This window comes from Erythrolamprus reginae, chromosome 2, assembly GCF_031021105.1.
Source record: "Erythrolamprus reginae isolate rEryReg1 chromosome 2, rEryReg1.hap1, whole genome shotgun sequence".
Lineage (NCBI taxonomy): Eukaryota > Metazoa > Chordata > Lepidosauria > Squamata > Dipsadidae > Erythrolamprus > Erythrolamprus reginae.
Genome location: NC_091951.1, coordinates 121,176,048 through 121,203,029, shown reverse-complemented (window position 1 = coordinate 121,203,029; position 26,982 = coordinate 121,176,048). Strand labels below are relative to the sequence as shown.

General features: G+C 43.5%; 1 protein-coding gene across 2 annotated transcripts in view; it reads right to left on the bottom strand.

The window, feature by feature from the left end:
* SH3RF2 (SH3 domain containing ring finger 2) overlaps positions 1-11,547 on the bottom strand; it is a 118,857-nt gene extending 107,310 nt beyond the window's left edge. The window contains exons 1-2 of one of the 2 annotated variants that reach the window (XM_070739358.1): positions 11,451-11,547; positions 9,854-10,383 (exon numbers count right to left, since the gene is read on the bottom strand). In XM_070739358.1, coding sequence (XP_070595459.1) covers positions 9,854-10,234 — 381 coding nt within the window. In that variant the 5' untranslated portion in view covers positions 10,235-10,383; positions 11,451-11,547. Of the gene's footprint in view, positions 1-9,853; positions 10,384-10,932 lie in introns of both variants that reach the window. The other variant, XM_070739357.1, reaches the window with a different exon arrangement.
* Positions 11,548-26,982: the final 15,435 nt, after the last annotated feature.

Sequence of the window (26,982 nt, the reverse complement as noted above, 5' to 3'; positions counted from 1 at the left end):
AACACTCCGCAGTCTGCATTGGTTGCCGATCAATTTCCGGGCACAATTCAAAGTGTTGGTTATGACCTATAAAGCCCTTCATGGCATCGGACCAGAATACCTCCGGGACCGCCTTCTGCCGCACGAATCCCAGCGACCGGTTAGGTCCCACAGAGTTGGCCTTCTCCGGGTCCCGTCGACTAAACAATGTCGTTTAGCGGGACCCAGGACAAAAGCCTTCTCTGTGGCGGCCCCGACCCTCTGGAACCAGCTCCCCCCGGAGATTAGAACTGTCCCCACCCTCCTTGCCTTTCGCAAAGTTCTTAAGACCCATCTCTGCCGTCAGGCATGGGGGAACTGACACATCTCCCCCGGGCCTATACAGTTTATACATGGAATGTTTGTGTGTGTGTTTACTTTTAATAATGGGGTTTTTAGTGTTTTTTAAATTATTAGATTTGTTTTTTACATTGTTCTTGTTATTGTTGTGAGCCGCCCCGAGTCAACGGAGAGGGGCAGCATACAAATCTAATAAATAATAAATAAATAAATAATAATAATAATAATAATAATAATAATAATAATAATAATTTATTAGATTTGTATGCTGCCCCTCTCCAAAGATCATATAAATCATATATTTATTTGTAGTCTTAAGAAATAACTCTGATGAATTCATTCCAGTAACTTCAACTGGACGTTCATGGTAGTGGGCTGTAGGAACAAGAATACCTACACCTAAGAAACAAACCCATGTACAGTGATGGTGATTTCTCCAGACTTTGCATTTGTCCTGAGAGATTCATTCAAACAGGAGTGAGCCTTGCTCTTTCCAGATCACTGCTTCTTGATGTAACATGAACGTTTGGACTGAATTTGATAGCAACCATGTGGTGCTCATGTTCACTCTATTGCCATACCTGAAAAGCAGCGCTGGGTTCTAATATATATTGCTACCGGTTCGCTTCCTCCTGTGCCACATGGATGCGCTGTGGTGGGCACACACATACTTTGTGCATGCATGCATGTGCAATGCCCCAAAGTAAAAAAAGCCCAAAACAAGATGGTGATGCATACGCAGTGCTGGAACCTCATTTTCTGCACATGCTCAGAATTTTTTTTAATTTTTTTTTTTTTAAAGGTAGCAGTGCCCATGGAATACTACTCGGGAGGTCTTATTTTGGGGGATACAGGGTACATGAGGCCAAAAGACTGCTGTATAAAATGTAAGTTGAAACTGGCAGGAGGGAAGCTGAGTTAGATTGGGTGGAGTTGCTTCTTTGCAGGTTTGAAGGCTGGCATGGCAAGTAAATAAGAGGGCAGAGCTAAGCAAAGACATTTTTAAGAGCTCTTAAATACATGGTTGGTAAATGACAACAGAAGCAGTCTATGTAACTTTGCCCAAGATGAGATTTTTTTAGCCAACACCGGAAAAGCAACAGGATGCTATAGAAGAGCAATTTTTGGGGGTGGTATTATAAGATTTTTTTGGAGAGGGTGGTGGATTAGTTCATTGAAGCAGAGAGAATGTGGACACTACAAAAGTCAATATTTTAAATCATTACCTTTCTCACTTACATAGGGTATTTTTATGTGGTTTGTTTTTAACCTTTTGCAATATTTAAACATTAATCCTTATTTTGTAATCACATCACTTCAAGGCAAAGTCCTTGCCAGAACAATAGGAAAATACACAGTAGAGGAATTACTGCAAAGGTCCCACTGAGCAGATATGGCAAATCATTCAGTTTTGCAACATTATTTTATGCTGGCCCAGATAGGAATACTTGTGGCTCAGATGGTGTGAGATGGTTTGATGTGGTTTAATTGCCAAGTGAAGAGGCCCAACAACTTTGAATGGGATTTTGAAATATCTCCTGTTTGAGATGCTGCTATTATGATGCATAGTTATTATGAGATAATCCCAATACTTTGAAGTCACCCAGAGTCATCATAGAGGAGGACAGTTGTGGATTAGTAACTAGCAGGTTTGCATTAGCCTAACCCTATGACAATGTGCTTGGAAAGTCTTAATTCTGAGATAGTTTCATAGGGTGAGGCTGCATTTGAATACAGGTTGATTTCCAGGCAATGAAACCATTTCCTCCCAACTTTTCTGATCCTAGTTCTTCCGCCTACATCAGGGGTGTCAAATCTAGGTCCATGGGCCAGATCCAGCCCACAGGGTGCTTAGATGTGGCCTATGGGGACACCCTAAAAAGGACACACCCACAGTGCCTTTGCTAGTGAAAACGAAGTTCAGAAGGGCTGCATGCAGCCGTCCCAAGCTCCATATTTGATGGCAGAGGGTTGCAGGAGGCCATCACATCTGAAAATAGAGCTCGGGAGCCCATTTTCAGTGGCAGAGTGCTTGGGCCTCCACAGGCATCCCTGACAAGAGTGACGTTGAGCTGGCCATGCCCATCCCAGCTCCCTGAGGTCAAACACAACCCTGATATTCTGAGCATTGCATGATTCACCTTGTGCCTGCTTACAGACAAAGACTTAAAACCACGAAACCAACAATTAAATCAGTAAAGGCTTGAACTGAGGAGGCAAAGCTAAAGCTACAGCCCTGCCTTGACTGCACAGACTGAAATATTGAAGACACCAGACTTGGATGAATTCACAGATATTGTAACATCATATATCAGCTTCTGTGAAGACCTATGTGTACTGATCAGGAACTTGCAAAAAATACAGTAACAATAATACAACTAAATTTAAGCAGCTATATCATATCACAGAAAAGGTAATAGAATGCCGTACAGCCAGTCCAGAAACATATTAACAAGAGAGATCAGAGCAGCAAAAGGAAACTACTCTGAAAAGCTAAGAAATCAGTTCTCAACAAACAAACCAGCAAACATGTGGAAAACTCTTAAAAATATCACCAGTTATAGCAAACTTCTTTGCCAGGCTGAAGGAAATCAACAACTGGCAGATGACCTGAACGTATTTTACTGCAGGTTTGAAAGACAACTACAGCCACCTATCTCCACAACCCCCATCTCAGACACACCAACAATAGCCAAGCCTCCTACAACAACTGAACCCATACCTTTGGGTTTACAAGCCCTAGTGATAACAGAAAAGGAACTGTATTTCACAGACAAAATCCAGGAAAACCTCCCGGCCCAGACAAGATATCTCCTTCTTGCTTAAACATCTGTGCTAACCAATTGGCCCCCATCTTCAACCAAATCTTCAACAAACCACTAGAATTGTGCTATGTTCCTTCCTGCTTCAAATGCTCTACTATCATCCCAGTGCCGAAAAAGCCCTCCATCATGAAACTGAATGATTACAGACCAGTTGCTTTAACATCTATAGTTATGAAAACCTTTGTAAGGCTAGTGATGTCCCACTTAAAAACCATCACTGATCCACTGTTAGAGCCCCTGCAATTTGCATGCCAAGCAAATCAGGGATGGATTCCACTTACTTTCTCTACTGGTTCGCATCACAATGGTCATGTTGCACAAATGACCCTTGAGCAGAGGGCTCTTTGCCAGCTGTGACAACTAGAAAACCAGTTCAGGGGTGTGGACATCTGGCCATCGCTGCTGGTTTACTGTAAATTTCTGCCACCAGTACAGGTGAACCAGTCTGAACCAGCAGCAGCTCACCATTGGAGCAAATAGATCAACAGGTGATGCTGTTAATATGGCTCTGCACTACATTCTACAACATCTTGAATCTCCAAAGACCTACGCTAGGGTCCTCTTTGTAGACTTTAGTTCAGCATTCAATACCATCATACTGGACATTCTTCTAGCTAAACTAAATTAGCTAGCGGTACCTGAACACAATTGTAAGTAGATCACAAGCTTCCTAACTGACAGGAAGCAACAGGTGAAGCTAGGCAAAATCACATCAGATACCTGTACAATTAGCACAGGGCATCCCCAAGCCTGTGTACTCTCACCACTTCTCTTCTCTCTTTATACCAATGACTGCATCTCAAATGATCCATCTGTTAACTACTGAAGTTTGCAGATTATACAATAGTGATTGGTCTCACTCAAGACAACAATGAATCCGCATTCAGACAGGAGGTTGAACAAATAGTCTCGTGGTGTGACTGGAACAATCTGGAGCTGAACAGATTCAAAACTGTACAAATAGTGGTAGACTTTAGGAGAAACCCTCCCATACTGCCACCACTTACAATACTAGACAACACAGTATCAACAGTATAAACTTTCAAATTTTTAGGTTCTATCATATCTCAAGACCTAAAATGGACACCTAACATTAAAAATGTCATCAAAAAAGCACAACAAAGCATGTTCTTTCTGCACCAACTCAAGAAGCTCAAACTGCCCAAGGAGTTGCTGATACAGTTCTACAGAGGAATTATTGAGTCTGTCATCTGCACCTTTATAACTGTCTGGTTTGGTTCTGCAGCCCAAACTTCACAGGATAATTGAACTGCAGAAAAAAAAACAATTACTACTAACCTGCCTTCCATTGAGGACCTGTATACTGCATGAGTAAAAAAGAGGGTTGTGGAAATATTTACAGATCCCTCGCATCCTGGACATAAATTGTTTCAGTTCCTACTCACCAAGACAACTAGACACAAGAACAGTTTTTTCCCCAAATGCCACCACTCTGCTAAACAAATAATTCCCTCAACACTGTCAAACTATTCACTAAATCTGCATTACTATTACTATTAGTCTTTTCATCATTCCTATCACCCATCTCCTCCCACTTAGTTACTTGTATCCTTACGAGTTATATATTGTTTCCTTATTACTTACTCATACCCTAAGACTATCATTATGTGTTATGTATCTTGTCTTTTTATATACAGTGTTCCCTCGATTTTCGCAGGGGATGCGTTCCGAGACCGCCCGCGAAAGTCGAATTTCCGCGAAGAAGAGATGCAGAAGTAAATACACTATTTTTGGCTATGAATAGTATCACAAGCCTTCCCTTAACACTTTAAACCCCTAAATTGCAATTTCCCATTCCCTTAGCAACCATTTAGATTATTACTCACCAGGGTTATTTATTAAAGTTTATTAAAAAAATATTTATTAAAGGCGGACAAAAGTTTGGCAATGACATATGACGTCATCGGGCGGGAAAAATCATGGTATAGGGGAAAAAACGCGAATAATTTTTTAATTAATATTTTTGAAAAACCGTGGTATAGACTTTTTGCGAAATTCAAACCAGCGAAAATCGAGGGAACACTGTACACTGAAAGCATATGCACCAAAGACAAATTCCTTGTGTATCCAATTACACTTGGCCAATAAAGAATTCTATTCTATTATCCTCTCCTCTCCTTTCCTCTCCTCTCCTCTTGCCCTCAATAAAATTGAGTTTGACATCCCTGGCCTATATCTTCAAATGGCTTCTTTTCTTGATGTGGGTCTTCATCTATCCAGAGATACCCCATGTTAGCATCTTAAGTTCATATGTTTCATCGACTGGCTGTGGATTAGCTCATGATATTTTTCTCCCCCATCAAAACATTTTGGCTAAGTTTGGTTTAAATTATGTGGAAAACTGAGCAAGTAATCAATGTACTAATTATTATATAGTCCCTTGGTCTCATAGCAAGATGGCAGTACACTAGTGGCAAGACAGAAATATTGGGAAATGGTTAGCTGTAGGTTTTTACAAACATATCTGTTTGCAATGAAAACTCACGGACAGAGAACAGTTAAAGTTACCTTGTCTCATGTGAGGTTTTACCCTTCAGATGAAATGGTCTGGTAGGCAGATTTTATGCTCCGGACAATTTTCTTCTTTTCCTGATCTGAGTTTGGTCACTTTGAGTGCAGAAATATTCTTGCATTAAAGCAGTTGGTAAGCAGGCCATTTATATGACAATGGACTAGATTATGAGAATGCCAGATATAAACAGCAATTTTAAAAAGTCTTCAGAGAGGGGCGGCATACAAATCTAATAAATTGAATTGAATATAGTAATGAGCATCTTAACAAATAGGTTATATTGGCAGCAATGCTTTGCCTTAGTGATGCAATTTGCTACAGTGAGGTAGATTGCATTGTTTGATGACTTTTCTAGCTGTTCTAGTAGCTAGAGGAAATTCTCAGATTTCTTCATTGACTTCTTGTTACCTTCTGGTTTCTAGAATTACTAACCAAGGGCCTGAGAACCATGAATCAATGCAGCTGTTTTTGTTTTAAGTCATCCCTCCAAAGCTTTACATAACCCTTTTGGCTATAATGACAAAATAGTTGAAATGGGGAGGAATAGAACATACTTCTATTGTATTCTTCTGGGTTGTCTTTGATGTGCTGGATGACCATCTATATAATTTCTAGCATTTATGTTCTCCTTGATTGGCTGGCACTAATAAAGAGCTGTTTTTCCACTGTAGGTTATATTGATGTGTGTTTCTCCATAGATGAGCTATTCTTGGAAGCAGTTAGTACATTGCCTATATTCTGCTGTAATGTGAACTTTTTAATAGATTAAATTCTGTTTAGGATACATGGCTGCCTAATGCAGAACAGCAAATGGCTTATCTTCACTTAACAAAACTAAGTAAGGTATGTTGACACCAGAGGAAGTGGAGGCATTCTTTCCATCTCACATTATACATATATAAGTAGAACAAATTAAATAATTGAAATCACCAAACATTTTTTGGATCTATACCCAGGTTCAACTGGCTCAGCAAGCCAACTACAGTAAGATGAGTAATGTAGACCAATCAATAATGCATTACATTATTACCAACAGTTCATGGCTCAAATTCATAATCTGTTTCAATAAAGATACTGCTGTCTTGCATTAAATTAAAGAGTTCATTCACCATTCTTCTGAATCTCAAAACAATATATTTAATTATTATATCAATATTATTTAATATTTAACATTTGCAAGATATGTCTGCATTTTTTCCCCTGGAGAATCTCTGGTAAATTCTTTCCCCTGCTATTTTTCTCAAAAATAGTATTCATACTCACTAGGGAAGAAACAGACATTGGACTTTATAATCCTGCTTCTTAGCCTTCTCTTTCAGTTTAAAAAGTCATTAATTTCGGCAGCTGACAATGCATTATTTTACGTAGTTATAATTGCACACTATTAACAAATTCTGTACACATATTAAAAATAGGCTAAACAAACAAAACCATATAATAGGGCTTCAGTGCAATCTCTTCCACCCAGGAGTATTTGCCAATGAATACAATGGGATTTATTGCTGAGTAAGCATGTATAAGATTTTTATCTTAACAGTATAGAGTAAGAAGATAGAATTTCAAATGAGCAGTTTTATGAGATCTTTCCTATTTAGATTACTGAGCCTACTTTGCTCTTTAGAGATTCACGATTAATCCATGAGCACTAATTTTAGTTAGGATGAGCCACCTACAGCCTGAACACAACACCAAGAGCAGGCCCAGTGGGTCAGGATTGATATTTTCAGTCAATGGGAGGATAGGGTGAGTTGATTTCGTTAATTTAATGGCAAAGTGATCTACTAAGCCTTGCAGAAATTTAAGGTGTTACCTGGGTATTTCAATTTCTAATTTTTCTCTCTCAGAGAAGAAGACAAAAGTGGGCCAAGCTTTAAGGCATCTACTTTATTTATATATATATAAAAGGAAAGGTAAATGTTTTGTCTGTCCAGTTGTATCTGACTCTAGGGGTCAGTGTTCATCACCATTTCCTAGCTGTGGGAGCCAATGTTAGAAGATCATGTGACCAGTCTGATTATACATTGAGGTGCACAGATCATTGGTACCTTCCCCCTGAAGTTGTACTTATTTACCTACCAGCATTTGCATGCTTTCAGACTGTTATATGAGCAGGAACTTTCCAAAACATTGACTCCATTCAACCCAGTGATGTCATGATGCTACCATCCCTCTGGTCCATGGAAATTTATTGTTCTTGTGGCTACAAAATCTTGTCCATCTCTGTTTCAACCTGATATATTCTTTTCCTTTCTAAGCTAGATGCTACTGCCAGGATAATATAACCTTAGAAATCCCAAGTCCTCTCAAAATGAAAAAATGATTGAGTTCAAAACTGAGTTGGAGAAGAAAACTATATTTTCTCTCCGTAAGATACTATCGTTATTAGGCTACTAAAAATATTAAAGAAAAACATGATGGACTACAGAACGGTGGAATCTCTGGCATCCAATCCATCTGGGTTGTGGGAAGCATTTGTCACTTCAGTGAAACTCTACCTCTCATCTTTTGTTGGGAAGTAGCAGTTTCCTTCAAGGCAATGGTGACGCCTTGAAATAGTGCTTCCCCTGGATTTTGCGTTACTTAGCTGTACGGATAGACAGGAAAAGCCAGTTTTCAGCAAAGGGGCCTCCGAAGGCACTTCAAGCTGGGAACATTTTCAAGTACATGCATCAGGGAAGAATCACTTCAAAGCATTCCTATGTTCTTCAACCTACCACTCTAAAAACTATGTGACATCTGGGGGTGGATTTGGTTTTAGAGGAGGCAAAACTTTTTTAGAACTGTTACATCAATTGATGTACTCCAGAGCTTCAGGAGGGTTCTGGTTTTTAAGCCAGATCCTATACCTTAGTTCAATGTGAATTAGCTTTGTTGATTTGCATTAAAAAGTCACTTGGATCATTTGTGTTTAATCAGCAAAGTTGTACGGGAGTATCAGGTTATCAAAGCTACTTTTTGGGAATAAGAATTGCACAACAGATTATGCAGATTTATTTGCAACGCCAATGTGATAAGGAGAATGAAGCTACAGTGATGTATAATTAGGAAAGTATCTAGGTTACAGATAACTTCAAGCTGGGCAGGTTTGGGTGAAGGCATCCTGTTGACTTCACCACTATCATTTGCTCTTGTTATTTACCTGGGCTAACATCCTAATCTTGCCTTCTCCTACATACCAACCTCCACATGTTATGGGAATCCCAGGCAGTCTGCACAGAGGATGGATAAACACAATTGGAGTAGCCTGCCTTCTTTCTTGTTTTGAGAATTCCTTAAAATGTGGTTCTTTTAAGTACATTTTTGTAGTTTTAAATGGCCATTGTCAGGGGATGATCAGCATCTTCCAGGTTTCAATACCAAATAGAAAATCACTCACCTAACAAAGAGTAAATTTCAGGGACCTGCCTGCAAATTCATACTCTTGAAAAGTTGTTCTAAAAGCACACACAGTTATAATTAAGGGGGAAAAAGTTTCTTAATTCCACAAACCAAAAATTGTCTCTGCTTGCCATCCAGATCCATACAGTTGGTACCCTCACATATGTTGTGTCAGGTCAATCATTTTGTATGAGTTCTGTGTGCATATGTTCACATAGATATACCCTTCAATTTAAAGGAGGCTGGACTAACCAGAAAAGTAATGAATAGAACATAACTGACCTATTTTTCTTATCTATATTCTGGTCCTGTCACACTTTCAAAAGATTTTAAAAAACTGGTTTTTATTTTTATTTTTTTTAAAGCTACTTTTGTAACAGCACAAAACAAATAATAATAAAAAAGGTTCCGCGAAAGTCTAACCTTTCTCAGTCCTTGACAGGTGTGAAAATAGTTCTGCTTTTTCATATATCTAAATTCTCCATTTCCTGATTGAATCTAAAGCTGGAAAGAGTCATACTGTAACATTACCCTGAAAAGTCTCAGTTCAATTTCGGGCTCAGCTGGAGATGGCAAACCTCTGAGAATTCAAGACTCCTGCCTAGAAATAGTTCTAAACAGAATAAATTTAAAATGAAAGTAAGAGTTGTACAAATCCAGTTAAGACTGGTAGGGACCTCAGAGAGAAGTCAGACTGCTTTATAATTAGCTGAATTCATCTAACCCCTTAAAAATGAAAAGTGGTGGGGGAAAAAATCTTCCTAATACAAGTAGTGATGAAAGAAATGACCTTTCTTACCTCTTCCAAAGGAATCCTGGGACTAGCAGTCATCCGATATTGATCAAGTTCTCGGTTTTTTGGTCCTCCCCCCATTTTTCTGACGGAAGCAGGAGAGGAGAAGGCTGAAGATCGCTGGAGTGAGCCATACTTCATCATGTTTGTTCCATACCGGATTCCATCCAATAAACGTATCAAAAACAGGTTGGAAGGCAGTTCTTCAATATTGCTGAGTACAAGGGTTCGACATTCAGGGCATCTCAGCTCCTTGTGTGATTTCAAAATACTCTGGAGACAAGGCTTACAGAAGGTGTGCTGGCACGGAAGCACCTTGGCAGAGGCATCCAGCTTTTCCAGGCACACTGGACACTCTAGCATGTCAAATAAAGATAAATTGTCCATGATGTTGATGTTCTATTCAGTGAAAAACTCCAGCCTCAGGTAGATCTAGAAAAGTCCACATGCTTACTATTTGGTTGGAAGGAGTTGGTTTGTTCAGGAATGTCCCATGCAGCATACTGGTAATTTTAAACCCTAAGAACTACTGTATCCTGTAAAGAAAAATAACAGGAAAGAGAAATTATAGAGCCTAAATATTTCAGTATTATGAAATGCATGCCCCCAAGATTTCAGAAATCATGCATCAGGCAGTTTGCATGGTATATTCTCTCCCCTGCTCCTCATGTAGGTGTGACATTATTCATGTCTGAATAAGTATTAGATAAACATAATTATACCCAATGGCCAACTGGGATCAAGAAAGACCCAAAGACCCAATTTGTTGTTGCAGGTGGCCATTGAATAAGAGAGACCTTGTTCCTTCCATCCCAATTAAGTTGATCACAATAAGACAATATACTTCTTGGATGTATTATAGACTGATCCATCCATCTTTAAATAATGCTACAGTAAAAAAGAATTACATTGTGAATGTGACCAAACAATCACATACAGTACAAACAGAAGGAATTCTGCTGAGACAGGGCTGAACACATTCTCCCCCTCCCTTGTTTTGAAACTACCCACTTTATTACATTTCTGCACTTCTACAATTTTCTCCTAGGAAAGTCACCTTAATAAAAGACACTGTTTTCGCATACCTGGAAATAAAACAACCAGTGCTTGATTTCAAGAGACTGGCAATGCAGCTTGCTTTGTCTTTAATAGTTGACAATCCAATACCAGCCCCGAAAAGGGGGTGGGTGGGATATTATTCCGCCCACAGCAGAAAAGTTACCCAACCTGTTCAGCACCTTTCCCAACGGTATACTAAACCAAAGCAGTCCCGATATTTAATCCCAATTTCAAGTCCTGGCCTGCAAAAAACGAGCCTTATGCCATCCCACATCAAAACTCCGTCTGTTTAATGAAGACTGAATCTGGTATATCGAGTCCGATCAAATGTTTTCAGTGTTGCAATTCCTGAGACACTTCCTTTCCTTTCCTAAACTTGAACAATCCAATCTTGCTCTCTTTGTGACTCAGACTGCCGAGGAAGAGTTATAAGCTTCAGGGGCTGAGCTTTCTTCTTGAATGCTGAAGGAAGAAGCTAGGGAAGGGAGGGGAGAAGAAAGAGATAAATTAGAACAGGCTCCTAATTTTAGTGCGTGCTACTGACCTTGCATTCATGACCCTCTTTAAAATGAGTCCAGCTCACGAGAAATACCAGCTCAAGAGCTTGCTTTTCTCTTTCTCTCACTCTGAATTGCAGCTGCATTGAAAACTTTAACTAGGTGCATTACTCAGCTAAACTTAACACGTGCTGCCTTGTTAACTCAAATGTTGCCAGGCTGCTACTCCTACACAGATTTTAGATCAGGGAAAAAGAGTGCAGTCTGGATTAGGCACCAGGAGGGAGCTGTTTGCTTGAAGCCACAAATACGCATTTGAATTATTTTGGCCTTGATTACAGTACATTGGATCAATAATTTGGCAGAGTATTTTTTTTTTTTGGAGGAGCTGATCTTGTTTTAGAAGCAGAGGGGGAGTGTCAAATGGGGATTTAAAAAACCACCCCACAACAAGCCTGAGTATAAATCAGAGAAGTGTCACAGAGAGTGAAGAATGTATTTTTGAGATGCCAATAAAAATCAGGCCCAAACACCCACTTATGGTAAAGATTCCCCCACACATGCTAGTTGTTTCCAGTTCTAGGGGCCGTGCTCATCTCAGTTTCTAAGGCGAAGAGCCAGTGCTGTCCAAAGACCTCTCCATGATCATGTGGCCAGCATGACTAAATGCTGAAGGCACAGGGAGTGCTGTAACCTTCCCACCAAAGTGGCCCTTATTTTTCTACTTGCTTACGTCCTTTTGAACTGCTAGGTTGGCAGAAGCTGAGCCAAGTAACGGGAGCTCACTCCATTACATGGTGCTAGGGATGCTGAACCGCTGACCTTCTGATCGACAAGCTCAGCATCTTAGCTACTGAGCCACTGCGTCCCTAAAACACCCACTTACCTAGAGGTAAATCTCACTCAACTTAATAAGATTGCTATGGAGTAGATCTATGTGGGATTACATATTTAGAGAAATGAAAGTTCAATCTCAAGAGGCATCTGCTGGGGAAGTGAGTGCTTTTGTTTCAAACCCAGCAAAATTCTTCCAAAGAGTTCATTCTCTGCCCAAAAGGAGGCAAGATCTAAAGCAAAGTGTTCAGTTGAGAGCAGGGTAGCTCTGCTGAAAGAAAACAGCTCGGTTGCGACTTTGATTAAAACCCAGATTTCCTCTGCTGATATTTACCTGAGCTGGAATTATGTTTAGAAGTATTCTCTTAAATAAAAGCATCAAAGGAGCTTGATGCAAGTTCTTGACACGAGTCAATGAAGTAGCCTCCAACCCGTGAGACCCTGACAAAGACAACTCATAGTGTTGTCACTTTGCATAGAACAATAATCCTCCACACACCTTCAGTTTCAAAAAATTGATTCAGTTGGCACCTTTTTTAGCTCCACAGTATCTTTGTTGAAGTTTAGTAACCAGCACTGTACAAGTACTGTAGTCTTCAACTTATGCAAGGTCTCTTAGCAACTGTTTGAAGTTACGAAAGACTCACCTTGGGGCTACTAATGACCTGGATTTGAAATTCTGATGGTCCACCTTTATATAGTCAAATGACTAAACTTCAGTCCATCGATGGTGGTTAATCAACTCTTAATCAAGATTTTAAGTAGTTTTCTTTAAATTTTATATGCTATTTAAAAAATAATGTTTCCTGTTGGATTTGGCTTTTTTAAAACTAGTATCCTTTTAAATTTAAAAGTTAATATAGGGTTTCATTAACTTTTTAGACTTATATTGAAAAGTGTAAGCTCTCAAGACAATGGACAGTAATATCTGTAGGGTGTTTTGTTTCATTTTTTAAAAACAAGCCAACATATTGGCTGTGGGAGTATAATGTGCATTGTATACCTGCCGAACAGGTGGGCCTTTGACTATCCTGTTCAGCTAGCCATCTTGACATTTTTGACATCTTCTTTAAAACATAGGGACATGGTGACTCAATGACTAAGATGCTGAGTTGGCAATCAGAAAGATCAGTAGTTCGGCCGTTTGAATCCCTAACGCCACATAACGGAGTGAGCTCCCAATACTTGCCCCAGCTTCTGCCAACCTTGCAGTTCAAAAGCAGTAATTGTTCCCTTTTGGAAACAAGTTAACAACATAGTCCTTTGAGAAGGCTTCCTATAGCAATAGGATGTAGATTTATATACAGCTTTACAGTGCAGCATATTGCCCCCAACAATCTGGGTCCTCATTTTACCCACTCCAGAAGATGGAAGGCTGAATCAACCATGAGCCTGATGAGATTCAAACTGCCAAATTGCAGGCAACCGGTGGTCAGCTGAAGTAGCCTGTAATACTGCATTCTAACCATTACAACACCATGGCTTTCTATATTTATTTTATTGAGGGAATATCAAACATATATATTTATACTGTTCTAATTTGTTTTTTATTTGTTAACTATTGTATTATTGTAGACATTTTATGTTTATACATTTTTAATAATCCCTTTCGTGTATATTTCTGTCATTTTCTCATGGCAGACTAAGAACTCTAATTAAATTGTCTTCATTCTGAAAAAAAAACTAATTACATTTTATTTGGTAAATCATATTGACTGAAATTTGTGTCTTTTTAACCTCTTTAGCATTCTCTACCATTGTTGGAAAAACTCAAATTTTGAAAATGTTGAGTTTCTTGTCTGAGTGCGTTTCTTCAAGAGAAACCTGTTAGAGAACATATTCTGCTAATGGGCAGAATCCTAAATGTGTAAGACTATTCAATCTCTTCCCTCCCCCGCACGGTAGAGAATAGTCCACAATCTTTCCAGCTTTGTGGACCGGCATGTGTGTGTGGAAGAAGAAATGGTTCTGCAGAGCTTCAAATAAAGCTTCATGTGCATGCACAAGTGCCTGCCATTTGCACAAATGGAGTTTTGCACGTGTACTTGTTTGTCACTTATCCAGCCCAGTTATGAATGGACTGTGGCTTGGTAGTTGCTTGTGGCCCAGAGTTGGGGACCTTTATGGTACAATACCAAATGAGGTGTAGACCTGAAGTGATTGCAGATAAAGAGTGTTGATGTCCACATATCCTTTAAGAAACATGATTGTCTTTATTGTTGTTTCCTACAGACAGAAATCTTGCCAGACTAAGGCAACTATCACCATAATTGTGAATTGCTAGGGAGGGTTTCACCTTCACCCTCTTCCTGCATACCAAACATTCCATGCTTCACAGTCTTTTTGCCCTCCCATTTATTTTATTTATTTACTTTTATGCCGCCCAAATCTCTAGGGACTCAGGGCAGCTCACAACAAAAATGAATATGAATCAGTATAGAAACAATTCAATTTAAAATAATTGCAGCCATCCATACATTCATGGGCCGACCTCACTGGTCATTCCCCCAAGGTCAATGGCCCCAAGCCTGACAGAAAAGCCAGGTCTTTATGGCTTTCTGGAAGGTCAAGAAGGTGGGGGCAGTGCGGACTTCAGGAGGTAGCTGATTCCTGAGGGTCGGGGCAACCACAGAGAAGGCACTCCTCTGCGGACCCATCAGCCAATAGCGTTTGGCTGATGGGACCCAAAGAAGACCAACCCTGTGGGATCTTACTGAATGCTGGGAGCTATGTGGTAGAAGGCAGTCTCAAAGATACTCATTTTTCATTTTGTTTTCATTTAATTGGATTTGTATGCCGCCCCTCTCCGAGGACCCGGGGCAGCTCACAGCATATACAAAGGACATAAGAATACAGTTTATACAATTAATATACTAAAAAAATCCTTAAAATTTTTAACTTTAACACATTCATTAACATTCACTCAATAAATCACACTAAAGACATTCATTGGTCAGGGGGAAGATCTAATGTTCCCAGGCCTGGTGGCAAATATGTGTTTTTAAACTCTTTCAGAAGGCAAGGAGGGTGGGGGCAGTGCAAATCTCTGGGGGTGCTGATTCCAGAGGGCTGCCCCCCCCACAGAGAAGGCTCTTCCGCTAGGCCCCACCAGCCAACATTGTTTGGTTGACAGGACCCTAAGGAGACCAACTCTGTGGGACCTCACAGGACACTGGGATTCGTGGCCCTAAGCCATGTAGGGCTTTAAAGGTAATAATCAACACCTTGAACTGTGACTGGAAACCAATAGGAAGCCTGTGCAGCTCACAAAGAATTGATGTAGTGTGGGTGTATCTGGGTGTACCCACTACAGTTTGCACAGCTGCATTCTGGACCAACTGTAGTCTCTGAACACTCTTCAGGGGTAGCCCCATGTAGAGCGCATTGCAGTAATCCAGCCCTGAGGTGATAAGGGCATGAGTGACCATGAGAAGAGCCTCTAGATCCAAGTAGGGTCGCAATTAGTGCACTAGTTGAACCTGTGCTACAGCTGTCAGGTGTTGATCTAATCTTAGCTGTGAGCCTAGGGGGACCACCCAAATTGTGAACCCGTTCTGCGGGGGTTAATTTCTCTCTCCCCAGAACCAAGGAAGGACAGTTGACATAGTCCTTCAGATGCAGTATCCACAGCCACTCGGTCTTGTCAGGGTTATGTTTGAGCTTGTTGACTCCCAGACCCTCACTTCGTCCACTGCTTCACTGAGCTGACATGAGGTGAAGATATACAGCTGGGTGTCATCAGCATATTGCTGTTCAGCAATATATTGCTGTTCAGCAGTCACACTTTTTCCAGGGCACCAGTGGACCACACCAGGATCAACGGATGGAAACTGAACAAGGAGAGATTCAAGTTGGAAATAAGGAAGAACTTTCTGATGGTGAGGGCAATCAACCAATGGAACTGCATGCCAGCGGAAGTTGCGGCGCAGGCGGAGTAACAGTCGGACACAAGGTATGGGTATAAATAGGGTCACTTTTATTAACTCAACTTGGATTAACTATTTTACCAAATAAGCCCACGTGACCTGCAGTGGTGCAAAATAAAATGGGGGCGGAGTTAACTTTCCAACCAAACTCAACTGAGCAACATCTGGGCGAAAGCTCCTAGCCCGGGTGCAAGGTCATGGTAAAATTACACCTGCGCCCTGCCCCAGGCCACGCCCCCGCGGCGTATGGGATGGCTCGCCACTGGTCTCTGATAATCTCCATGCAGCGAGCCACAGGAGCAACCCCCCTCACCGAACCCAGGCCGGTCGAGCCCTGTGATCCGAGAGGGAAATCACCCCTCACCTCAGTAGAGGTGCCCCTAAAGGAGATCACACGTTGCTGCTTACGCCCAATTCCGCCCCCTATCGGCCACAGCAGGGGGTGAAATTTTAATTTATTCCCCCTGCTCCCCCCCCTGCACATGAATGTGCAGGCACCTCTGCAGGTCCGCTAAAAATTTGTCATTCCCTGTATCTGACAAATGTACGCCGTCCTGCCTATATAAGTCCATCAGGGCTGCCCTGATGTCAGGGTGGTCTATCACCCCACCCCCCGCCTGGAGTAACCATTTCCGAACTGCTCTATTGACCCTCTTTCTAGCCCTATCAACCGCCCTGGGGTTTCTAGCATGCCTCCAAACCCTACGTGGCAAGATGTTGGACCACAAAATGCGGGTGTCCGGCCACCGCTTCCAAATCGCCTGCAAGCCATCCCAAATGTGCCACAGCAAGTCAACGCCCGTAATTGCTCCCAGGTCATTACCCCCCACGTGTAAGACCAACCATCCCGGCACCCCCTGCACCTTCCCGCTGTTGAAAAGCAAGGGAAGCAACTCCAACCAACGTAGGCCTCTACGACCCAACCATTGCACTCTAACATGCCGGTCCAGCTGCAACTGCGTGCCAGGCGTTGTCTCTTGGGCCCGCCTCTCGGCCCAGTACACCATGCTGTGGCCACAGATCAGGACTCTCTGAGCCCCCTGTACATCATCTAGAAAGAAGGGAAGAAACAAAGCAGCATCAGAATCGGCCACCTGGGCCGCGCCCGGTCCCGCCCCACTCACCTAAGGACGGATGTAGGCCTGAAAGGCCTTCGATCGCCAACGGCCCACCGCACGTATGTCTGGAGCGCTGAAACCCACTGTGGCTGCAAAGGAAGCTGCACCAATCCTGAAAGAGTGAGTCCCGTAATGCTTGGGGTCCAGGCCCATGCGGGCCAGGGCCTTAGTCGTCACAGCCCAAAACTGGTACCTGGTGAGAGGTTCCCCAGATGCGTGACAGAAAAGTGGGCCGGGGTAACCTCCCCGAATGCTCCAATACGCTGAGAGTGCCCTAACAGGGCACACCTTCTTATGGCTGGTCCTGGAAAGTTGGACTGTCATGCCCCGACCTCTCTGGTCCGTTTTGGAGCAGCGCAACCGGAGGCGAACTGAGCCCCTCCGGAATCGAATGTCCCTGGCCGTAAAGGCTCGGCCAGAGTTATCGAACTTGGATGCCGCCAAAACCTCGCTTATCCTGAACGCACCAAAAAACAACGTAACCGCAACTGCGCGATAAAGCGCCGCCTCGTACTGAGAGCGGCACAAACTGTTCCACAAGTCGCCCAAACCCATTAGGTGAGCTAACTTAAGGGGGCGCCTCCAATCTCCCCGGGGCGGGCCCTTCTCCCTGATCCACCCCTCCAGTGTTTTCCTGACCCTAAAGTCCCCCGTGTTGTCCGCGAAGCCCCTGGACTTGGCTATGAAAGCCAGGCCAGCCAGCTTGCCCCGAATTGTGCGGGCTGACAACCCCCGGCGCTTACTAAGTGAACAGAACTCAAGCAGGTGCTCCACCGGGGCAGGCCAAAGCTGATCGTATCTCCTAAGTTGACGAAAAGCCCAGAATTCCCTACCTGCCCGCTGGTATGACCTCCTGGTGCTTGCTGCTATGGACAGGTCCATTGCCCTGTTCACGTCGACCCTCCAATCTGCCACAGGTGCGGGGGGGGGGTGCCTCCGGATGCTCCGCGGCCTGTGGGGCAAGCAGCCGGAACCTAGCCAACTGCCCCCTTGATAACGCGTCAGCTACCCCATTCCTGATCCCCGGGACATGGTGAGCCCGAAAAAGCATGTTCCTGGCCAAGCACCTAACCACCATGTGACACACCAAACCCATCACCCTCTCGTTCTTGGAAGAAAGCGTGTTGACCACATGTACCACCGCCATGTTGTCGCACCAAAAATGTACTGTCTTCCCGGTGAAGCTAGGGGACCACAGCTCGATGGCCACGACTATTGGGAACAGCTCCAAGAACGTCAAGTCCCTGCACACTGTGGTGCCCTGCCACTCCTGAGGCCAGTCCGCCCTAAACCAATTATCCTTCCAGACCACACCAAATCCAGCCGCCCCGGCTGCGTCAGACTTCACCTGGAAGTCGCCCTTCAACAGCATGTCTTGCCTCCAAAAGGAGACCCCGTTGTACGTGTCCAAAAATTCCTGCCACACTCCCAGGTCCTTCCTGACACTAGCCGTCAAGCGAATTCTGTGGTGTGGCTTGCTGAGACCGACCGTCGCCTGATAGAGCCTAAACATGAACGCCCTCCCCGGCGCTATCACTCTACAAGCAAAGTTCAACAAACCCGCCAACTCCTGCACCTGCCGAAGAGTCACCCTTCTAGCGGCCCTAACCACCCTCACCGTGTTCCGGAGCCTAGCGAGTTTATCCTCCGGAAGCCTACAGGTCTGGGCAACCGAGTCCACTTCGATGCCCAGGAATGTAAGCCTAGTGGTGGGTCCCTCCGTCTTTTCATGTGCCAGAGGCACGCCAAGGTCCCCGCACAACCCTTGAAAACCAGCCATTCCCCGTTGGCATTCGTCAGAGCCCGCCGGCCCTGTGAAAAGAAAGTCATCCAAATAATGGACAACTGACCGAATCCCTGAGCTCTTCACGTGGGCCCACTCTAAGAAAGAACTAAACTTCTCAAACAATGAACATGAAACTGAACAACCCATCGGCAGGGCCCGATCAACAAAGAACCCCCCCTCGAACTGAAAACCCAACAGGTCAAAATCCTCGGGGTGAATCGGCAAAAGCCGGAAGGCCGACTTGATATCACATTTGCCCATCAGGGCCCCCGGTCCGCACTCACGTACCACCGAGACAGCTGTCTCAAAAGGGGTGTAACGCACTGAGCACAAGTCCCCAGGGATGTGATCATTTACCGAGTCACCCGGAGGAAAAGACAGGTGATGAATGAGCCTGAACTCCCCGGCCGCTCGCTTGGGCACCACTCCCAGGGGGGATACTTGCAGAGAGGGCAGGGGTGGCTCCGTAAAGGGGCCCAGCACCCGTCCCTCCCGCACCTCCTTCATAATTTTCTCCCGCACAACATGCTCCATCCCGGACACTGACCTCAGGTTGCTCGCCAGGCAAGCAATCCTAGGCCCTTTGTATGGGATTCTAAAGCCCTCCAAAAAACCTGCAACCAAAAATTCGGCACCTTTCCTAGGGCGATAGCCCGTGAGCCAGTCCCTCAACCTGTCCACTTTAATGGGGGTTGGTCCCCTTGTTCTGAGCTCCAGCCGCCTGGGGCTTGGCAGAGCCCAACACTGACTTGTTACTGCCTCCCCCCTGCTCTTATAACAGGCGGATGTGGGGTGTCTGCCATTGCACAATGCGCAGGCATGGCGAAAGCGGCACACTGGCCTGGAACAGGCTCCCCTGGCGCCGTACTCGTAACAGTACGGCGGGATCCGAAAGGGCGAACTTGTCGTACCACGCTGCGCAGAGCCCTGGGTCCACGAACCCACCCCTGGGCGGGGGAGGGTAGTCTCCTTTCCTTGGGTCAGCAGCAGGTGGCCGGTAGGCGTACGCCCGCTAGCCGGGGTGGCTGGTTGCTGCGTGGCTTGAAGCCACAGATCGTTGTGCCGCATGTCCCACGGCCAGTGCCTATTGTGTGCGGCGAACCTCCTAAAGTTTTCATCGTATTGCTTCCAAGCCTCCCCTCCGAACTCCTGATACGCTCGTAGAATCATATTCATATACAGGATGAGCTCGTGAGTCTTATGGACGTCATCCTCGACCACCACCGAGTGATATGCCAGAAAGGCGTATGCCCAAGATAATATCCCCTTGTCCATCTTGGTGTCCTTTGACTCCTCGGATCCCTTCTTACCGTCCTTGTCCTTGTCCTTCTTGGATTTCGCCGGCAATAAAATCTTGAATATATCCACATAGGCCCCGCGCCAAATTTTACGCTTAAGGGCCTGTGACATGTGCATACTCAAAGGAGTGTCAGGGAGGCCCGGGGCAAAGGGGTTGTCACTATCAACTGTGGAAGTATCTGTGGACACCGTGGTTGTGGACTCCGAGCTATCCCTCGAGGAGTCCCTCTTCTTCCTGCCCCGCTTTGTTACCCCACGTTTTCGGCCCCTCCTCCACACCTGGGCTGCCGTGCGCGAACGCCATGTTTTATGTGACCTGTGTGACTTGCGTTTAACCGCCTGTAGCCTGCCTCGTGGCCCCCTTGGCCGGGACCAGCGATGCCCAGGCACAGGGCACTCACCCCAATGTGAAGAGTCATCATCAGCCTCCTCTGAGCCGGACGCAGCCCTGCTTCCCCGTCTCCTCTTGCGCTTCTTCCTAGCGCGCTGGCCGGATCTCACCCTCTGGGACCTTTCCTCCGATTCCGAGGAGCTCCGGGTCCCCTCTGCACTCGTGGCACCCCTGGCGTCCTCGTGCCGGGACCTGCCCCTCTTCCTTGGCCCCTCATCCAATTTCTCGAGTAAGGCAGAAAGAAGGTGTGAGGATACAGACACTGACTCCTCCCCAGCATCCATATCCCCAACCGCCCGTGCTGCGGGGGACCCCTCATCAAACCCACTCATTTCCCCTGGGCTGGGGTCCCCCTCCCCTGGGTCATAGGCCTCCCTCATTCTGCCGCGTGGCCCCCGGGATGGGGCCCTCCCCTGGCGGCCTGCAGCCCTGGGTGTCATCCCCCGGCTCCTTACGGCCCGCCCCCTGTGGCTCGCCTCCCCCCTGGAGCTGACCTCCCTGCCAGGCCTACCGGCCTGTCCATCTCCAGGGGCCTCCCCCCATGACCGCTTGGGGGCCCTCCTCCGGCCCGTACGGCGGGGCTCGATGGGGGGGTGCCCAGAACTCCAGCCTGCCCCCCTGCTGCCCTCCGCCGGGTCCCCGGCTTAGCCCTGCTGCCTCTAGCCATGTTACCCCCCTTTTAAAACAAAAACAGCCCTAAAGACCGCCGAGCGCTGCCGGCCTGAGCCTCAGCCGCCCACGCGTCGTCGACAGGCCTCCGGGCCCAGTCGCGCCTTCAGCGCCGGGTGCGCCGCTGGCCCAGGGCCTCCCGCTGTCTCCTCCGCGTCCTCTTCCTCTTCCTCGCCTCGCCGCGCTCTCTCCCAGCGCTCGCCGCCGATCCGCGACTCGGATCGCCGCCCACGCGTCCTCTTCGGCCTTCGGGCCTAGCCGCACCTTCGACACAGCAGCAGGGCCGTGTCTCCGATCTGAGCGGGCGAGGGAACTGCGCCACGAGGCAGCCCCTTTTATAGGGCTGCCTCACCCTCGCCCCGCCAATGGGTGGCCAGCGCCACCATACAACGTCATCCCTGCGGCCCCTGGGGATGACGAGGGGCCGCAGGCACCGCCCCCACAATGGCGGCCTCCTTCCCCACCCACGCCGCAACCCCGCGCTGGCTGGTAAGTCGCCGGCGGCATTGTGAACGCCCCAACACTCAACATATTCAAGAGGAGATTGGACTGCCATCTGACTGGGGTAGTGTAGGATTCCTGCTTGAGCAGAGGGTTGGACTAAATGACCTGCAAGGTCCCTTTCAAGTCTAGTAAATAAATAAATGAATAAATCAGTGACTCCAGATTACATTCCATCTTGTTTTCTCTCTTTTACATTACATTTGAATGTTTTGGAGACCCAGATAATCACATTTCAGGTATTCAAGAAGTCTTGTTTTTAGTAATAATATTCTATTGTGGCTTATAATGGGTTCATCATAGCTTTCCAACACAGTTATCAGTAAAGTTTTATTTTTTATCAAAGAACTATACATCTGAGAATTTTTTAATTCATGGATTTGTAAAGGGCTGCCTTTTTTTAACCTTGGGAAGAAAAGTCGAATATCAAATTGCATATTTTTTTAAAAAAAGTTTCTCTCAAGAAAGACTAATTGGGTTAGCCACATGCAATTCAAATGGAAAAAATATTTATTTATTTTTAGTCCCTCTAAATTTGCCAAATAAAAATAAAGCTTGAATAAAGCTTTGTTTGAAACTTTAGCAATTGCTTGATTAGATCTAGCTTGTATATTGATGAATCTGTATTTGCATGAGCAGATATAGAAGTTTGAATTATGAGGTAATACGGACCCTGGTTAGTCAGGAAAATATAGACTGGAGTGACTCCTAATTAAAATATTTTAGAATTTATATACCTTAGTATGCATTGGATTATATTAGTACTTCAGGTTAATAAGTAGGATATAATGTGTTGGGTGGAAGGATGGATGGATACTTATCAGGATGTCATAACTGGTTATGCTTCTGTCTTGGTATTTGTTCAATAGAAGGCTTATATTTATCTCTGCATAATATGCAAAACAGGATTGGCAGTGACAAAATTATTAGAATGCCAAATTGGCACCTCAGCTAAAAATAAAAAGAGGGAGAAAAAGATAAAAAGAGGGAGAAAAAGAAATACCTCCTACTTTGCATGAACTTGTCATACTTGCATCAGGAAAAAAAGATGTTTTTATTATCAACATATGAGGACAAACTTCAAATTATTAAATGGATGTTCTCCCAATGTCACAGTAATGCTTATTTTGTTCTTTTCAGATGTGTTCTGAGACTTTGAACAACATGTCCCTATGATAAATCATGAAAAAAGGATAATAGTACAGAGAGGACATTTTCAAAATACACTACAGTTGGCAGTAATTGTGGGCAAGTCAGCAGCCCAGTTTTTTTGAAGTGAATCACAACTCTTTAAGTTTTGAATATGTTGAGAGACGTGCAAAGAAACCCAATGTAACTGGATTCATTGCCAAGAGCACATTGCTTTTGTCGGAAATCACTATAGTGTTGAATTATCTTGCAATTCTGGTGTGCCCTGGGAAGAGAATATTTCACTCCCATTTAAAGAGGCCTTTGGGAATCACAGGGCAACACAACTGATTGCAACATCCAGATAAAAATATGGTTCAGCTTGTGCATTCAAAAAGTGCCTCTTTAGATAAAATGTGTGGATTTCTGTTTCTCCCTGTCTTTCTTTTCTAAAGGGCCCTTCCAACAATCATGCTTCATTGACTGGCTATTTAAAGACCTAGTACCAGGTGGTGGAAAGCTACTTATAAAATTAAATGCATAGGTTATGTTGCTAATAAATTCCATTGTGGAGTGTTTTTCACATCTGTGATCTGAGTAATCCAGATTTTCTAGGGCAGTGTTTCCCAACCTTGGCTACTTGAAGATATTTGGACTTCAACTCCCAGAAATCTTCTGGGAATTGAAGTCCAGATATCTTCAAGTTGCCAAGGTTGGGAAACACTGTTCTAGGGCACTAGTCACTTGTGAATTTTTAATAGCACCAATCCATAGTTCTGCCAAGGTAGGATAGATAAGTGAAGACTACATGCTTGTCAGTCTTGGTTGCATTACTGAAACTGAGCGGTTTCCCATCAAAATGACTACCGTGATTTCTAACCAAAAAAAAAAAAAAGGAGAAGGAAATAATGGATTCATCCTTATCATATTATCAGAACATTTAAGAAACAGAGAAACTGCAGTTCTGACTTGTGAAAAACCTCTCTGCTCCTGTGCAAAATCAAATTCAGGGTTCATGGACCAGGGTTTTAGAAAACATTATTTTTGGTTGGGGGAATACTAGTTCTCTAAACTCAGATAGCATTAAGTCAAAGAGTTTGTGGACAGATTTGAACTACAAAAAGAATAAGGTAGAAAGTTTTTTTTTTTTTAAATATAGTGTGTATGATCAGAGACATCTCAAAAACAATATTATGTAAGGTTTTTCCATGGAAATGCTGGAGAAACACAAAATATTTTACATACATTTTTATGCACTCAGCAACTTAATTGTTGGAATATATATTTAAATAAATATTGTTTAAAATATTCCTAATGTCTTCTATTAAAAGATTTGTGTGTGTTATTTTGTGTGTGTCCAGTTTAATGTCCAATATCACTTAATCTGTAATCTGAGAAGCAAGGGATTCTTCATCTATAAGATCTATATAAAACATAACTGATTGAGTACAGTGGTACCTCTACCTACAAATGCCTCTACTTATGAACTTTTCTAGATAAGAATCGGGTGTTCAAGATTTTTTTGCCTCTTCTCATTAACCATTTTCCACTTACAAACCCGAGCCTCCAAAACTGAAGCTGGAAAAGGCAGGGAGAAGCCTCCATGGGGCCTCTCTAGGAATCTCCTGGGAGGAAACAGGGCCTCCTCCCTCCTCTCTGTGGTTTCCCCAATCGCACATATTATTTGCTTTTACATTGATTCCTAAGGGGAAAATTGCTTCTTCTTACAAACTTTTCTACTTAAGAACCTGGTCACGGAATGAATTAAGTTTGTAAGTAGAGGTACCACTGTATTGGGTTTGGGGTCCACAAAGAATGAATTTGTGAATATGCTAATTAGAAATGTGGAAGATGCTAATAAGTTCAAATAATTCTCAACTTACAAGCATTCATTTTCATGTTCAAATTTACAACGACTATGAAAAAATGACTTTTGCAGGCTGACTCTGTTCACACACCAGGAGTTTGATTCTGACAGTCTCAAAGTTGATTCAGCCTGCCATTCTTGTTAGATCAATAAAGCGGGGACCCGGACTGCTAAGGGAAATATGCTAACATTGTACACCACTCAGAGAGTGCTGAAAAGCAGCATCGAATGGTTTAAAAGAAAATCTAATGTATTTGCTATTGCTACACCCATCACAGCATCACCATATGATCAAAATTTGGGTGCTTGGCAACCAGCAAGAATTTATGACATTTACAGCATCCCAGGTCTCATGACTTTCATTGGTGACCTTCCCAGTTTATAATGCCATTTGTAAAAAAAAAAAAGTGTAGTAATAAATTGTGTGGATACATTTAGATGGCAGCATTGATATGTTCCTGAAATCCTGGAAGTCAGAGAAATACAGATCTTTTTACATGACTTTAGATATGGCACAGGGAAGAAGTATTTGGATTTTGTGTAAAGTTATACGACTATCATGTAATAGGAATCAGAAAGATGAAAGGATATTATATACAGTTATACAGTAAGTATCTTATTAGTATTTTTTATCCAATCTCCAATAACAGTTTGTGGAGGATGCTAGTTACAATGTATTACAAATTACAGATCTAAAAATAATTGCTTATTCTCCTACCAGTAAATAAGTATTCCAAATGCATATTCAGGTTTTGTTCTCATGGAAAGTTGGCAGGAAACAAAGGATATTACTTACTTGTATCTTCCAAATTTGCAATTCATCTTAAAAAGAAAAGAATTCAATCCTACTGAACCTTATGAACAATTTCCAAAATGTTGGAAACTAATTTAGGTGTTCTTCGCTGAAAGTCAAGGCATAAATAATATATTTTAGAAGGAGTCTTTATTTACTTATTATTTCCAACACCACCTGGGATATTTCTAAGAAGATAAGGGTGAGGAATGTTATTCTCTTCAAGATTATGGCTTGAAATGGAAACATGGGATTCTTATTCATCTATGTGTAGGTGTTGCATTAAAATGGCAGGAAACTAGAGCATTTGCCAGTGAGTGAAAGAAGTTATATAAAAATGTCCCAAAATAGACACATAAGATTTGAGGGTGGGTTGTTATAGTTATGGAAACTGCTGTTTGTTCAGTGTAAATAATTAAAAACGGCAGAACACTTGGTTTATACATGTGAAAATCCAATATTTTAGAGACAAGAAGAGAAAAACTCAACTATCCTAAAGATAAGTGGAATAGGCCCACAGGACTATCCATTTGAGCAATGGCTCTACTGGTAGGCAGAAGATGGAAGCTGTCTCAGCTGAAAAATATTGGTGGTACATCGTTTCAAAGCTAGGCTATTGCCTTCAGAATGTTTCTCAATCACCAGCATTTGCCTTCTAGGCCATCTACATTTTGTACATGGAAGAGAAGAATGTGCTAATATGTCCTTCAGAGAGAAAATCTTAGGTCAGCCCTACTCTGGAGGGAGGTGAGTTGATGAATTTAGCTCAAAGAGCTGCTGCCTTCAAGTATGGCTCTGTTTTGACTATTGCTTGCCATCATTGGGAAGAAAGCATTTTCCTGTGGAAGAACCGTTGGATGTTAGATTTATTTATTTATTTATTTATTTATTCATTCATTCATTCATTCATTCATTCATTCATTTGATTTGATTTGATTTGATTTGTATGCCGCCCTTCTCCTTAGACTCAGGGCGGCTTACAACATGTTAGCAATAGCACTTTAAACAGAGCCAGCATATTGCCCCCAGAATCCGGGTCCTCATTTTACCCATCTTAGAAGGATGGAAGGCTGAGTCAACCTTGAGCCGGTGATGAGATTTGAACCGCTGACCTACAGATCTACAGTCAGCTTCAGTGGCCTGCAGTACAGCACTCTACCTGCTGCGCCACCCCGGCTCCTTCATGAAGCCCCACCTACTCTGTGCTTTTCTCTGTTGAGAAAGAGGGGATCTGAGTAAAGTCAGGTCACAGAACCAGTTTTGGTAG